The sequence below is a fragment of the Rhinatrema bivittatum genome, chromosome 2 (genome assembly GCF_901001135.1).
Source record: "Rhinatrema bivittatum chromosome 2, aRhiBiv1.1, whole genome shotgun sequence".
NCBI lineage: Eukaryota > Metazoa > Chordata > Amphibia > Gymnophiona > Rhinatrematidae > Rhinatrema > Rhinatrema bivittatum.
In genome coordinates, this window is record NC_042616.1 from 577846647 (window position 1) to 577859450 (window position 12804).

At 39.4% G+C, this 12804-nt stretch overlaps 1 protein-coding gene across 3 annotated transcripts in view; it reads right to left on the reverse strand.

The window, feature by feature from the left end:
- The window catches only part of TWSG1 (twisted gastrulation BMP signaling modulator 1), a 90917-nt gene that overhangs the window by 44790 nt on the left and 33323 nt on the right, over window positions 1-12804 (reverse strand). Inside the window, exon 2 of one of the 3 annotated variants that reach the window (XM_029591000.1) lies at window positions 7582-7645. The exons of the other annotated variants lie outside the window; for them this stretch is intronic. Within the exon in view, the coding sequence (XP_029446860.1) occupies window positions 7582-7645 (64 nt within the window). The remainder of the gene's footprint in view (window positions 1-7581; window positions 7646-12804) is intronic. 3 annotated transcript variants of the gene reach the window in all.

Sequence of the window (12804 nt, forward strand, 5' to 3'; positions counted from 1 at the left end):
TGGTGCATTGATGGCAGCAGGTACATCAATGGGACAGATCCTGACCTCATCTTCAGTGGCTTTCTTTTTTCTTATGCATCAATGAGGCCTGCACATGACTCACAGTCCCTTGTTCATGACATTTATGCACTTCACTCGACCCCAGTGGAGCAACAGATCGAGACACCGGCACCGCAGAAGGAAAGCTTTGCTCAAGGAGCTCTTGCTCAACTTGGCACACAGGGAGCTCAAGGAGGCCTCTACTGAGCAGGAACTGTCTTTTATGTTTTTGTACAGTGCTGCGTATGTGGAGCAGCACTACAGAAGTGATAAATATTAGTAATAGTACTTTTCACCAACCTGTGAAGTTCTTCCATTTTTCACACACTGGTCCTATGGGACTTCAGTAATATCCGGCCACAGTCATAGCAATTAGTTGCACTGTGGTCTGCCCCAGACTTTTATAACAAATATCATGTGATAAAAATCTTCCAGCAACACACATAGTCCCTTGAAGCTGGATATGTTAATTAAAAAAAAAAAAAAAAAATTAAGTAGCACTGAAAAATGCTGTTGAGGGGCTGCTAAGACAGCAAGGTATCTCAACATGAGTCAACTTATAAAAATGAAACCACAAAAGTACCAAACAATTTAGAGAGAGGGTACCTGTCCATGCAGAAGCTCAAACAAATAAAAAGCTTGAGGGACTCGCGAGGCAGCATATGCACAGAACTCCTGCATATGCTCAGTAGAGCAAAAGCTCTAAGCTAGGAGAGAAGGGTCAGTTTGGTGCCATCAGATGACATCAATCTCAAGTCATAGATAATTCAGCCCTGCTTGACAGAGAACTCACAAAGTAAAACAAAACCAATATCAATTTATGGTGATGAGAAGTCAGGAATTGCTCAATACTTTACATTTCTGTAGTGCTCGTTTTGCCAAAGTAAAATAGCAAAAACATGTCTAAAATCTGACCAACTGCAACTTGTTAGTACCAAATAAAAAAATTACACCATTCTGTATGAGAGATGTAGCAGAGTTGCTTACCTGTAACAGATGTTCTCCGAGGACAGTAGAATCAGTGACATCAGATGGAGCTCAGCAAGGAAAAAAAAAAACTTATGTCAGTTTCTAGAGGTGTGCATTCGTTTTTCCCATATTAGGCAATTTCAACGAAATTGTCCAATTTGGCATGGCTCAGGGGAACCAAAAAACGAATGGAATTTTTCTGAAATTTCGGAAAAATTCATTTTTCTGGTTAGCACTCACTAACAGGACCCATTTGGCCAGTTAGTGTGCGCTAACCCGAAAATCAGGGGCCCCTGAAAAAAAAACACAAAACAAAACTGAACCGCGGGAAAACCAAAATTTCCCGCAGGGGCCCCGAAAATGAAGCCCAAAACGATTTAAAAAAACGATGCACATCTCTATCAGTTTCTAGAACTTTGAGCCTCACTGAGCAAGCTCAGCATGATTTATACCAGCGATTTTCAACTGGGGTGTCGCGTGCTACCCGCTGCCGGCGGTGCCAAAGACCCAAAGATAGGTGTCGCTGGCTGCTGCCATCCAAGACCGGGCTGGCGAGGCTGAAGATGAGCTGTTCAGCTGGGGGCCGGTGTGTGTGTGAGAGACAGGGAGGGTGCTTGAGAGTGTGTGCTGAAGAAGTCAGGAATCGACCACAAAGAAGTAAACGAAAGTAGCAACTTTATCTACTATGTCGAGGAGGCACAGACTACGAAGGGGGACCAGACAATGGAAAATGGGAATCAACACTTTTTGCCAAAAAGAACAGAGAAAAAAAAGTGGAGCTCCACGAACCACGAGGCAACTGCACCACGGGGGGGGGGGGGGGGGGGGGGGGGGGGGGTGGGAAGAGACTGAAGGGGACCTCGTGTGGAAGGGTGGATAGCGGCATGCTCAGTGTTCTGGTCAAAGCTTCTAGAAACTGAAATGTTTTGTGTGCTGGGCTCCATCGGATATCATCACCCATATGTGAGGAGTACCATCCTGCTTGTACTAGGAGAAAAATATAAATTTTTTCACTCAATGCATAATTAAGCTCTGGAATTCATTGCCAGAGGATGTGATGAAAGATGGGTTTCAAAAATATTTGGACAAGTTCCTGGAGGAAAAGTCCAAAAACCATTAAAGTGGACTTGGGGAAGTCTATTTACCTTTTGGGATCCAACCAGGTACTTATGACCTGGATTGGCCCCTGCTGGAAACAGGATACTCTGCCTGATGGACCTTTGGTCTGACTCAGTATGGTAATCTTATGTTCTAAATACTCGTTGTCCTCCCTATACAAAATATCTTCATTCTATACCTGCATATACGATACTTCCTGCACTGGTGTCAAACTGGAACTGTCTACAGATATCACAGAGGATGATATTTTGTTGAGTATTACATTGCTTAATAAACGTACTGAAAGGGTTTTGCTAAAAGAATTACAGATTAAAATCATATATAGAGTTTTCTCCCTGTATCTAGCATTTAGAGCTGGATTAATGAACACAGCTTGTTGTCTAAACTGTCATGGGAGCAATGCAACTGTAGTACGTTGTTTTTGGGAGTGTGGGTTAATTCAAATGTTTTGAGGCTTGATCTGGAAGATTCTTATTGGGAAATTCTGTGTTACAGTCATCCTACCGATTAATACTCAAGTGTTGCCTGGTGGCTAAGAGATGTCTTTTGTCCAGATTATTAGATACATTGCCACCTGACTCTGCTCAGTGGAAATCTGAAATGTTGGAATATAATGTTTGGAGTTTAAGTCTTATTGTAGTAAACCACCCAAGATACATAGAAAGTTTATACAGATATGGGGTACATAATGTGGACTTTTCGTTGAGAATTTTGTTAATTGTAAATGAGGTGGCAGGGAGAGGGTTTCAGATTGATATGGAGTCTCAAATGTTTTATATGGACAATATGGCATGAAAAAATGAATAAAGATATTTAAAAAAAACAAAAACAAAACATTGAGGAATAAAGAAAGGTGCAACAATGCAGCACAGATTACCGAGAGAAAAGATAAGCAAAAAAAACCAAAACACACTATAGGAGACTGAAATGGACAGTGAAAAGTGCTTTAAAAGTATGGATAAGATACAAGCCATAATCAACTTGCAATCTCCAAACAGTTTTGGAATCTTTGACGGGTTCCTATAAAGATCATGAAAAACTGAAAGCAAGAACAAGAAAAACTCCTGAATGCTTATCAGGCAATCTATTAGAACCAGTATGCTGAGATTGTACATCCAGAGAACTGAAGGGGGTAATGGGTCTTATAGATATAGATTAGACATACAGACCTACCATCAGAGGTGTTCAGTCATACTTAACAGCATCAACAGACCCAAATACTCATAAACTGCCAAGGTATGAAAGCAAACAACCACAAATCTGTCTCCATCCTTTAATTCAGACAAAAGTTCTTTCACAGAGAGGAAAAAAGTGATAATCCACTAGCACACATGGAGAAAGTAGCGATAGAATTTGCAAAACGGGAGGAGGCCACTATAAAGAGCTGGACCACGAAACAAGGAAAAAATTGGCATAAGCTCAAATACAGCAGGAAATAAAGTTATTTCAGCAATCACGTACAGATCAAAACCTGACATAGGAATGGCTAAGGAGAGGTGAATTTAAAGATGTGAGATTGATAATTTCAGCACAGGGCAGTGAGCTAGACAAGATAATTCACAGCCAGTTTAGAAAAAAAATTACATCTCATCACTAGCTGATGGCACAAAACCAGTGAACAGGGAGGCACAATAATGTGGCATAGTTCATCTACTGGAAATGGTGTAAATATTATATCACTACGATACTAGAAAAACACAGAGACTGACCCTAACAGTTACCAAGAACAAAGAAGTTATGATCACCTGGGACAGAAAAAGTCTGATGCAAGAAAACTGGACGTAGTGGTAAGAAAGAAAAACACACAACAGCATTGATTATTGTGCATTGCATATGGAAAGAGACCAAGAAAACATGGCAGAAAGATTCAGAAATAAATCACAATTGTATTGGATGACACCAGCCTAAGTAAAAAAAAACAACTTCCAAGCACACCTTGATATGTTGCTTATACATATTACATCTTATGAACGCCAGGAGGAGGATCTCTTTGGAACAATGCAAAAAGTATGAAAAATAGTATTAGCAGTAAATCTGAGCGCTCAAGATTATTTATTTATTTTGGTTTTTTGTATACCGGTCTTCTTACATTAGATGCAAATCAAATCGGTTTACATTGAACAATTAAAACTTGCTTGAAAAAGCATTACATGTAACAAAGAACATCAAAAAACATGAAAACCTGTTGGAACAATAATAAAACAGAGTTTAAATTGTTCATCTTTACCAGATGCCTTACAGGAAAACAAAAAATGGATTAAAAATTAAACATATGGAAGTATCGAGAGAAAATAGAGCATGGGAGCACTGAGTGAAAATTATGAGAGAGGAAGAGGAGAGGAGAGGTAAGGGGAAAAAGAACAGAGGGACCAGAAAGGTGGTTAAAAAAGGAAGGATTAGAGGGAGGAAATTGTAAAAAGAAGCAAACAAATCGAATTTGCCATGGTAAATCTACAGTAAGAAATCAGGGAAATGCTAGATTAAATAGATAAATTTTCAGTTTTTTCTTGAAGGATTGATGGCAGGGATCCTGTCTAAGGTCTGGTGGAAGTGAGTTCCAATGAGAGGGACCTGCCGTGGAAAAAGCTCTGTTACTTAGTGGAGATTTGGCTTGAGGGATAAAAAGGGAGCCTTGATAAGCTTTTCTTATTGGTCTCTTTGATTTGTTGGTGCGAAACTGAAAAGTAAGATCAATTGGGGCTAAGTTGTTTAAGGATTTATGTATGATGGTCATGGCTTTGTAGAGTACTCTGTATTTAATCGGAAGCCAGTGAAGCTTGAAGAGTATGGGTGTAATGTGGTCTCTCTTATTTGCGTTGGTCAGGATCCTGGCTGCTGAGTTCAGTAACAACTGTAGAGGCTTGATGGAGTTGGCTGGAAGACCAAGTAGCAAAGCGTTACAATAATCCACTTTGGAGAGTATGATTGATTGAATGACAAGGCGGAAATCGTGTGAATGCAAAAGGGGTTTTAGCCTTTTCAGAACTTGTAATTTGAAAAAGCATTCTTTAGTTGTGTTATTTACAAAACTTTTGAGGTTCAGGTGAGTATCCAAAAGCACGCCTAGATCTCTTACGTGGGAAGTGTTTTTGATGTTGTCCAGGATAGTTGCAGGAGGATTAGGATTAGAGGTCATGTCTTTTTGTGTTTGATCAATTATAAAGTTAGATATCTCTCTAGGAATGAAGTTGTCATCCTGGGAGATGAGGTATTCCGTTTTTTGCTTGTTGATGACCAGGTTAAGTTTGGTAAGGAGCGAGCTGATTTCCTGAAAGCAATATTCCCAGAAAATTAAAGTGTTTTGAAGGGACTTCTTTATAGGGATGAGAATTTGTATGTCGTCTGCATATACAAAATGTTTGATTTTCAGTTTAGATAGCAGGAAGCAGAGGGGTAGAAGATAAATGTTGAAAAGGGTTGGGGAGAGGGAGGAACCTTGTGGAATTCCCAGATTTGAACTAATTGGCTTAGATTCTTTGTTATTAATTTTTACCTTGAATGATCTGTTGCTGAGAAATGAGTGAAACCAATCTAGGGCAGTGCCTGAAATACCAATGTCGGCTAGTCGGTCTAGAAGGATTAAATGATTAACCGTATCGAAGGCCGCCGAGAGGTCGAGGAGAATGAGTAGGTGAGGTTGTCTTTTTTCTGAACTAAGGAAGACTGAATCCAAGAGAGATCAGAAGGGATTCTGTGTTAAGAGATTTCCGAAAACCATATTGAGATGGAGCCAGGATCTTAAAATCTTCCAAGTAGTCTGTAAGTTGTTTATTAACTACTTTCTCCATGATCTTAGCAATGAAGGGTAGGTTAGCAATGGGGCGAAAATTAGCAGGTTCATCTGTTGAAAGATTAGGTTTTTTTAGGAGAGGTTTCAAGATGGCTTGCTTGAGAGAATCTGGAACTTTACCTTGAGTTAATGAACAGTTAATGATTTTTGCGATCGGTTTCGCAATGATGTTTGGTATTGACATGAGAAGGTTTGAAGGGATGGTATCTAAAGGATGTGAAGAGGGTTTGAGTTTTTTTAGAATATTCATAATTTCAAGTGATGAGGTGGTTTCGAAAGATTCGAATGATGAGGTGGTCACGAAGGATTCTAACCTGGCGTTTTGATGCTGTGGTCTGTGAGAGTTGGGTGATAGGAGTAGAGGTGTGAAAAAGATTAGTGAGCTTGATAATTTTATTCAACAACATGCCTCGACTTACTCAGCAGGTTCATTCTTTTCATGTTATACGCAAATGGAGTCACTAAACTAATTTTCTCCAACCTCCTTTTATTTTCTGAAAATAACGGAAGACAATAAGGTATTTTGTCTATCACCCCTGTTATCATGAAGCTACCTTCATGCCCTTGGCTATAAATCCCCCCCTCTCTCCACAACCTCAAATGCAGCAGAACAACCAGACCAGAGGTACTCTCGCACAGTACACTGCACTGTTACCAGAGAAGCTGAAAGAGCATTGCTTTCAGTTGTGTCCTGGGACAGTAGTAGGACACATGGAATATAATCAAAATGAAATTCCAGTATTATAAATGTTTGGATTTGCTATCTATAAAATATGCTTGGTTAACTGCTAGTGATGTAGGAGAAGAAGAGAAAGGTCTAAGGGTTGAATTTGGACAGGTTAAGTGGAAGTCCATTCCCAAAAACACCAGACATCCGTTTCTGTCCTGACATCTTCTGAAATTTCACTAAAATTTGTGCCAGCGTATACTTTAGCATGAGAATCAAAAGGATAAAGCTAGTGTACATGCTCCATGCATAACGTATGCTGTGTTTCTTTTAGAACATTTGGATCTATCCAGCTTCCTTGTAAAAGGGAGTTATAAAAAGGACATTTTGGTTTCAAAATCCAAATCCACCCCCCCCCTCCTCCCTCCTCCCAAAATACACACTTATTCTACTTTTCATCAATGAAGCACTTATTACCCCAACAAGTTAGGACTGGGCACAAGGCAGTCCTTGAGCAAACCACCAATTATGACAAGCAACAGACAGGTAATTGCAAACGAGAACATCAGCATTTCACTTTACAAAGAACCTCTCATCTGCAACTCACACCATAAATACGTTAGACCTGGCCTTCAAAATAAAGAATTTGGCAGATGCCAAAAAAAAAAAAAAAAAAGTGAAATGTTAATGGACCAGTGAAAGTCGATCTAAAAGTGCAAGTCATAACAGACATGAAAAAAGTAAAAGCCAAGAGACACCTACTGCTACAGAAAAAATACTTTTAAGTGTCTCACAAGGTTTCTGTGAAATCTCTATACATAGTAAATGTTACAAATGTTTTACTGAATTTACTACAGAGATGAAATCACTTAATAAAATTGTTTGCAAGTGTATATATTTTCCAAAATGAGTACTGAGAGAATTCGAACACAGAGTATGAAGGTACGGTAACTTAGCTGAAGAGAGAGAAAATGTGCTAAGAAGCAACAGTTGTTACCCAAATGGCCTGTTTGAGCAATCTGGGACAAGTAAAGTAGTACCACACCTCAGTAATTGGTAACCTAAAAGCAAAAGAAATGCAGAAGAAGTTACAATGAAGGAAAAAAATCCCAAGCCCTTGGACAGCATTATGTAAAGGGACTCTAAATCTTAGTGAAAATATATAAATTTTAAAAAGCCATCATAAATACACAAACATGATCCTCTGCTGTTCATAAATGCTGTGAGATTAAACAGATTTATAGTTTCAACACTTGAAATAAGTTTCATTTCTATTACTGTTAACACTAATCAAAAATGTCTCGTTAGAATACAGAACAGGAGTCTGCTTGAGGTCTAATATGAAGATACTTAGCCATGGAAACACAGAATATATACTGGATAAAGACCAGCAGACCCATCTAGTCTGCCCAGTTTCCCAGTTGCAGAGTAATGATTAATCATAAGGTTATCATCTCAGGAGTTTTCTGGTCCTCTAGACCAGTGCTTCTCAACCCAGCCCTCGCTCCTTGGGGTGCACCTAGCCAGTCAGGTTTTCAGGATATCCACAATGAATATACACTAAATAGATTTGCATACAATGCAAACCATGCATGTAAATTTCTCTTATGCATATTCACTGTGCCCTGAGGACTGGGTTGAGAAGCACTGCCCTAGACCAGGAGTGGCCATCTCCGATTTCAGGGTATCCACAATGAACATACATGAGCTATTAGAAAACAATGGAGGCAGTAAACCAAATGCTTTTATGTAGGAACAAAGATGGATTTTTGAGTTAGGGACACTTTGCCCTAATAGGCTAAATAGTAAAACTGGATTGAGTGTGTTCTTGTGAAGCAGGAGAGTCCTTTTCAGTGACAAGCTATATAAAAGGGATACGATTAGGAAGCAGTGCTCATGTGACTGGTTAATACAGCAGGTTGAGTCCTTTAAACTTATATGCAGAATAAAAGGAGAACTATTGAGGGATGATCATAGTGAAGACATAGGAAAATGCAGGAGAGAAGTTCTGGAAACCAAATTTAGGATTTTAGGTAGAAAGTTGAAAACCAGAACCTCCGGGGTAGCATTCTCAGAAATGCTGACCTTAGAGGCAGGCAGAGCTCTAGAGTCTCAAAGCGTGGATGAGAGAATTGTGCAGGGAAGAGAGGGTTTTAGGTTTGCTAGGAACTAGGCATCATTTTGGGGACAGGAGGGGCCTTGTCCAGAAGGTTAAGCTCCATCTTAATCAGAGTGGAACCAGGTTACTGGCACTAACCTTTAAAAAAAAAAAAAAAAAAGATAGGTAATAGGAGGTGTTTTAGTGTTTAGGGCCTGGTTTAATATTTGTAGTGTTGCCTTTTCATAGATAGGGTTGTTACTGTTGAGTGCGTTCCATAATACAGGTGTAACTTTGTGTGGATTAGTTTTGTGTGCATTATTGCAGATCCTGGGACTATGTTAATTGCTATAATTCTCTTTCCATTTCTCCAGGTTTTTGCTGCATGCAGAGTGGCTTTTTTGGTTTTCCATTCCTCTGTATTTGGAGGTGGTCAGTTCTGGGTGTGTGACTGAGGTGATGTATTTTACTAGCATGAAGGCATTTGTACCAGTCATTTGTTGTGTTTTCTCAATAGGACATGCATTAGTGGTAAATTACTGTCTTTTCATAAGGAGGGTATTGTGCCTGCAGTAAAAGGAGGTTTTTTTTTTGTTTTTTTTTACTTTTACTGAGATGTCATTAGAACCAGAATATCTTTTTTGTATAGTGAGTTGTATGTGTAATACCCTAGTTCTGCTCTGCAGCCATTGTTGGGGGTCGAGAGGGTGCCTGAGGATGCAGAATGTATGTTTACATTTAGCCCCATGATTGTCACATATTCAGTGTGTCACGCATGTGAGAACCATCTGTCAGGTGTGTTACATGATCAAATCTGATTTAATAACTGGAGAGAGGACACTAAAGAAATCTACCATGACAGCATTTAATTTAAAAAAAGGTAACTACGATAAAATGAGGAAAATGGTTTGCAACAGCTCCTTTCAGTTTTTCCTAAGATTAAGAGTTTACATCAGGCATGGAGGTTGTTTAAAAATACCATCTTGGAAGCCCAGACCAGATGTATTCTATACCTTAGAAAAGGTGGAAGGAAGGCTAAACAACTACCAGCAAGTTAAAAGGTGAGGTGAGAGGTTTATAATAGCTAAAAACATCTTTCAAGAAATGGAAAAAGGATCCAAATGAAAAAAAAACTGGAAACAGCATAAGCACCGGAAAGTTAGAAGCAAAACATTGATAAGGAAGGCAAAGAGAGAATTTGAAGAGAAGCTTGCCGTGGAAGCAAAACTCATAAAACCTTTTTCAGGTACATTTGAAGTAAAAAGCCTGCGAGGGAGTCAGTTGGACCATTTGACGATCAAGGGGTAAGAGAGGCACTTAGGGATGACAAAGACATAGCAGAGAGACTAAATTAATTCTTTGCTTCAGTCTTCACTGAGGAAAATGTAGTAGGAGAGATACCCATTCCTGAAATACTGAACATATAGATAGGCATAGTTTGAGGAAGTGATGTCACCTGAGCAAGATGGCCGCCTGAAGCATGTGCTCAGCAGTTTTCAAACTTGCTGGTCTTTAGTTTCCTGGATCATCCCTGGATCCCTTTTTAAAAATTGATGTTATACTGGGAACCCTCAAGTCTGCAGGTACCCTAGACTATTTTAAATATAGTTTACAAATTACTAATAGCAGGTGTGCAATTTCATTTTTCAGTTCTTTCAGCACGCTGAGATATATATCATCTGGTCCAGGTGATTTGCTACTCTTTGTCAATTTGCTCTGTTAAAATCTCAATGTATCTGGAGGATGTATTTAATTCTTCTGAATCATCACCTTTGAATATAATTTCAGGAATGGGTATCTCTTTTAGGTGATAAATACTGGATACAAGGGGGTTTTGAGTTGGAGATTGGGCAAATAACTTGGTCTGACCACGCCCCAGTGCATGGCCGATTCCAAATTTTATCAAAGGAGGGGGGCTTGAAATATTGGAGACTGAATGACTCCTTACTTATGGACAAAAGGATTTTGTGAAACGTTTTACTTTAATATGAAAGACTACTTTCAGATTAATGATAATGGGGAGGTCTCCGTTTTTGGTCGACTGTGTTCATATTGTCAGGCACAAGATAGAAATTGTTGCTAAAGTAGAGGTAGGATCAGATATCTTAATTGCCACAAAGGATATTTCTGTAAATTCGGTCTTAAAAAAAGCACAGTAGGTGCGCCTTGCAAAAGACAGTTGTTCCACCATATGCTGCTACTTTGAGCACAGTTTCTCAGAGCTTTTCACTGAATAGGTTATCACCTAGGCAGATAACATCTATCAACTTGTCATGGACATCATCTCGTAGGCTACTAGCTCTTAACAAAGGCATGTGGTATGCTCCAATGGAAGCTGATGAGAAGCAAACCATGGCATCAAAATGCCTCACAGACAAATCAAATAAGATGATGTGACTTAAGAGTGTGCAGCTCTGCCTTCATGGCCAGAAGAAAAAGGCTTTCAGCTTTTATATACAATCGTTTAAGTACTGAACCATGTAGAAATCGGTGAGTTAAGCATGGAGCTTTGGAACACCTTTTTACTAAAACTGTCCAGTAGCCTACGATCCTTCCCAGCAGAGTATGTGAATATCTCCTTGTTTTCCTTGGACTTAAGAGCAAATTCTACCACAACTGATTGGTGGGGAAACTGCACTATTTCCAAAGCCTGAGGTCCAGTTTTCTTGAGACTGGGGCACATAAAATAGGATTTTTCCACATTCTTGTTTGTATTTGTTACAAGATATTGTGATAACTGCTGGTTCTGACAATCTTTCCAAAATTTGGAGGAGACTGAAATCATTGCGCAAGGATCTTTGCCCTTAACACATTAACTCCACGTACTTTTCCTAACTTGTCTAAAAATCTTGAATAAGAAAGAGAGTCCTCTTGTGGAGATAAGTATTCTGGAAGCTCCATAAAACGAGCAGAAGGTATCCCCATCAATCCTGCTTAAGAGCCTAAAGGGAACATTAATCCAGGACCCTAATGGAGAAGGTACAGAGAAGGGTGACCAAAATAATAAATGGAATGGAACAGCTCCCCTATGAGGAAAGACTAAAGAGGTTAGGACTTTTCAGCTTGGAGAAGAGACGGCTGAGGGGGGATAGAAATTATTCAGGAATAAGCAGACACACAGTACTTAGGGTCTGCAGGACTGTGTGGAAGTCTGTGTGAATCAGCAATGGTTTCAGTCTATGTGGTAAGCACAGTTTGGCATATCCTGATTTGATTAAATTTATTTACATGCTTTTCCACTGTTAAGTTCTCACCAATCTGTATACCTAAGTCCCATACTTGGTCTGAGAGTGTAAAGTTGAAGTTGCCCATGTCAAGTGTTTGAGGAGTCACAATAGGTAGATTTCTTCCCAATAGAATGATTTCAGTATTAGTGTTTAGAGTTAGTTTAAATTTGGATAGTTCATGTTGTACAGCTTTCATATGTGTCGCTAGAGTTAATTTGCATGGTAAAAAGAATTGAATGTTGTTGGCATATAGGTAGAAGGCAATTCCTAGATCAGTTAGAAGTTTACAAAGAGGAAGCATGTAGATGATGAATAGAGTTGCCGAGACCGCTGAGCCCTGGGGGGGGGGGGGGACGGACGACACCTGCATCAAATTAGGAAAGTGTCGGACATGTGGTCGCCCAGTTTGACCTTTTTGATAAGAATGAGGAGAACCACTTCATTACATTGCTATCAATTATGATTTTTCTCAACTGCTGGCATAGTAGGGTATGGTCAATGCTGTCAAAAGGAAAGCAACAAAGAAAATATTATAACAATATATACTGCCATAATTAGACCCCAATAAAAAAAAAAGGTGGGGGGAGGAACAGGAAAGAAAACCAAGAGGAATGGCTGTGACACAAATCAAATTACAATAGTACATAGGCTACATAGCAGAACTCAACCTCATCAAGAAATATCCACATTGGCAGAGGAAGGAACCACAACTCCTTGGCTGGCATCCAAAAAGTTCTTCAACTGGCTAGGATCAAAGAAAAGCTTGAAAAATTTAAAATTTAATGTGGACAAGTGCAAGGTGTTGCATATAGGGAAAAATAACCTTTGCTGTAGTTACATGATGTTAGGTTCCATGTTAGGAGCTACCACCCAGGAAAAAGATCTAGGCATCATA